General features: G+C 42.3%; 1 protein-coding gene across 1 annotated transcript; it reads left to right on the forward strand.

Annotated features, from left to right (window-relative positions):
- Nucleotides 1-724: 724 nt before the first annotated feature.
- LOC146634792 (interferon-inducible GTPase 5-like) lies at nt 725-1,991 on the forward strand. The gene is made up of 2 exons (XM_085342952.1): nt 725-1,286; nt 1,369-1,991. The coding sequence occupies exons 1-2, from the start codon at nt 728-730 to the stop codon at nt 1,989-1,991; spliced, it is 1,182 nt and encodes a 393-aa protein (XP_085199078.1). The 5' UTR covers nt 725-727.
- The last annotated feature ends 1,405 nt before the right edge of the window (nt 1,992-3,396 follow it).

Consider the following 3,396-nt stretch of genomic DNA (forward strand, 5'->3'; position numbering starts at 1 on the left):
TCCTCTATGCTGTTGCATGCTGGGGGAGCAGGCTGAGGGTCGCAGATGCCAACAGACTTAATAAACTAATCCGTAAGGCCAGCAATGTTGTGGGGATGGAGCTGGACTCCCTCAAGGTGGTGTCGGAGAGGCGGATGCTGTCCAAGATAAAGACAATGTTGGATAACACCTCCCACCCACTCCATGACATGCTGGTCAGTCACAGGAGCTCATTCAGTGAGAGACTGAGATTACCGAAAAGCACCACTGAACGACACAGGAAATCATTCCTGCCTGTGGCCATCTCCCTGTACAACGCATCCACTTAACACACTGTTTGCTGCTACAACTACACATGTTTCTTTTCCAACTATTTATTTATGAGTGACTTATGTATGTATGTATATATATGTATATATTGTACTATTCTTAGTTAGTGTATTGTCTGTCTTGTCTTAATGTTGGTTTAAAATGGAGCACTGTAACAAAAAATAATTTCCCCCAGGGATCAATAAAGTATTCTGATTCTGATTCTGATTCTGATTAATACTTAAACAGTCTGACGGCTTTATTCTCTCCAAAACTATAAACATAAAAAAAATGAATATTATTGTGTTAAATCTGACATGTGATCTATGATTTTATGTGATAATATTAAATAGAAGTAGATACTATATACTCACATTTTCTTTAGTCCAAGATAAAAGTGAAGTTTTCTCAGGTTTTCTTCTTCTGTTTAAGGATCAGCATGGAGGATCCAAACGATTTACATCCAGAAGAAATTCCTGGAGTTAGAGAAAACCTGGAAAACAACGACGCTGCTGCAGCAGCTGCAAGGATTCAACAACATTTAGAAAGAGAAAATAATGTTCCACTAAATATCGCCATCACAGGAGAAAGTGGGGTTGGTAAATCCACCTTTGTTAATGCCCTCAGAGGGCTGTCCAATGGTGACGAGGGAGCTGCTCCTACTGGTGTTACAGAAACCACCAATGAGGTCACACCGTACCCCCATCCAAACTATCCCAATGTTAAATTATGGGATCTTCCTGGAATCGGCACCACCAAGTTTCCAGCTAAGAAGTACCTGAAGCTTGTTGGATTTGAGAAGTTTGACTTCTTCATCATCATCTCAGCCGATCGCTTCAGAGAAAATGATGTGAAACTCGCTCAGGAGATTCATAAGATGAAGAAAAAGTTCTACTTTGTTCGATCAAAGATTGATGAAAATTTACGCGCCGAAGAAAGACAGAGACACTTCAGTGAAGAGGAGACTCTTACAAAAATCAGAGAAGACTGTGTTCAGAGTGAGTTTCTGATCACTTAGAGCTGAGTTTGATCACTTTATAGATTTATATAATGTTAACATGTGTTTCTTCTGTGACACAGGACTCAGAGGATCAGGCATCGAGTCTTCAAAGGTCTTCCTAGTGTCCAGCTTTGAGCTCAAACTGTACGACTTCTCTCTCTTGCAGCAGACCTTAGAGAGAGACCTTCCTAAAAACAAGAGGGACACTCTGCTGTTCGTCATGCCCAACATCAACCCAGAGATCATCATCAAGAAGAAGAAAGCTCTGAAGTCCACAATAATATGCTATGCTCTTGGATCTGCAGCTGGAGCAGCTGTTCCAGTTCCTGGTGTTTCTATTGCTGTTGATGCTGCTTTGCTGATTGGTGCTGTCACACATTATGTTCATGCGTTTGGTCTCGATATCCCGTCTCTGAAGAGATTGTCTGACAGAACAGGTGTGCCCTACGCTGATCTGCGTGCCGTCATCATTTCACCACTGGCTGCAGTAGAAATAACTGCAGGGCTCCTCATCAAGGTTTTGACCCAAGTGGGACGCACAGCTGCATTAATTGTAGCAGAGGAAGCATCCAGATTTGTTCCCATTGTTGGAATCCCATTAGCAATGGGCTTCTCTTTCGGCACAACCTACACAATTCTGAAATCGATCCTCAACCAGCTTGCTGATGATGCTCAGAAGGTGTTTGAAAGAATTTCAGTCTGAACACATCAGTGTGAATTTGTAAATTAAAGATGAGTGAAACAAAAGAGTACAAATTAAATTAATTGAAATCATTAAATATAAATATATTGAAACCAAATCATGTCGCAGCTGCATATCTGAGCCATTATCCTACTATAGCTGATAAATGTATCAGAGGCCTCAGCAGGTCTCATTTCTTCTCATCACATCAATACAGGAACAAATGTGATGTTTTTATTCAGATAAAACCTGCTAGAAGAGCTGCTGACTTTTTTTTCTAACCCTTTGTCTGACTTGGTGATGTCATCAGTTTTTACAGATCAGGTGATGTGATAGTTACTCCTGAAACATCGTCATCTGAACTTCTTTTGTTTGATTTACTTTGTGATGAAACTCTTGTTATCATATCGGTGCTTACAGCATAATAAAGACTTTTAATGCAGAGTGTTTGATGATGAACAGAGGTGTGTAGAACAGAACCTGCTCCGTGGCGTTTTTGTCCTGTTGACTGTAGATTGTGATGAGAGTTCACTGCTCTCCAGTGGTCACAGTGAGGAACTACCACACAAATAATACAGATATGACTCCTAATTTTTATCAGTGTTATTCCTGCTTTTATAAATAAATTGTGCTTGATAAATATCTTACCATTAATGTCATTATTTAAAAAGTGTTTTAAATTAGAGTTACTTTAAAAAGGAGAGTTAATAAGCTCTCAGCATCTGTGAGTTGGACACAATATTACCTCTAAACAGTCTTTCCTGCCCTTTGTGACATGGACCGTAGGTCGTGTCTCCGGTAGCGCAAAGTGTATGTTTCAAGTCCAGGGGTCGGCAACCCTGGGCAGGCATGCTGGCATGCGAAGGGTTAACTAATGGCACAACCGTAGCTGGACTCAGTAGCGGTTTTTGATACGGGCATCGTGGTGGGGGGCGGCATCACGGGCATCGGCAAAAAAATAAATAAATAAAAAAATTGCTCGCACTCATGCTGCCCTGACATCAGCCAGCGCATATTGGGAATGGCACAGGCACCGATCAGTTTTCTATCGGCCATTTGCTGGAAGTAAGGGCGCCCTCCGTTTGCGAGGTGCGCCTGCTGCTTGCGGCACAGAGAGGAGAGGGCTGGGCGGCGGGGGATTCTCTGGCTGGCTGGAGCAGCGTCTAATAACCAACTCGCAAAATAAAAACAAAACACCAGACATCATGATACAGACTTATAATCTGCACCGATGTTTTTTCGAAATTCTATAAAGTGAGCGCGAGAGCGCGAGAGCGCGAGAGCGCGAGAGCCCTCGGTGCGCCTGCGCGCTGCTGAAGTCAAAGTAAACTTTATTGTCATCTCCGCTACAGACAGTCCAGCATATAGAGAGACGAGACGACGAGGCTCCAGTTACAGCAGTGCAAGTAAACAAAACATAAATATA

Source organism: Diplotaxodon limnothrissa, linkage group LG3 (assembly GCF_057381915.1).
Source record: "Diplotaxodon limnothrissa isolate DT_005_m linkage group LG3, D_limnothrissa_male_GT1.1, whole genome shotgun sequence".
Taxonomy (NCBI): Eukaryota; Metazoa; Chordata; class Actinopteri; order Cichliformes; family Cichlidae; genus Diplotaxodon; species Diplotaxodon limnothrissa.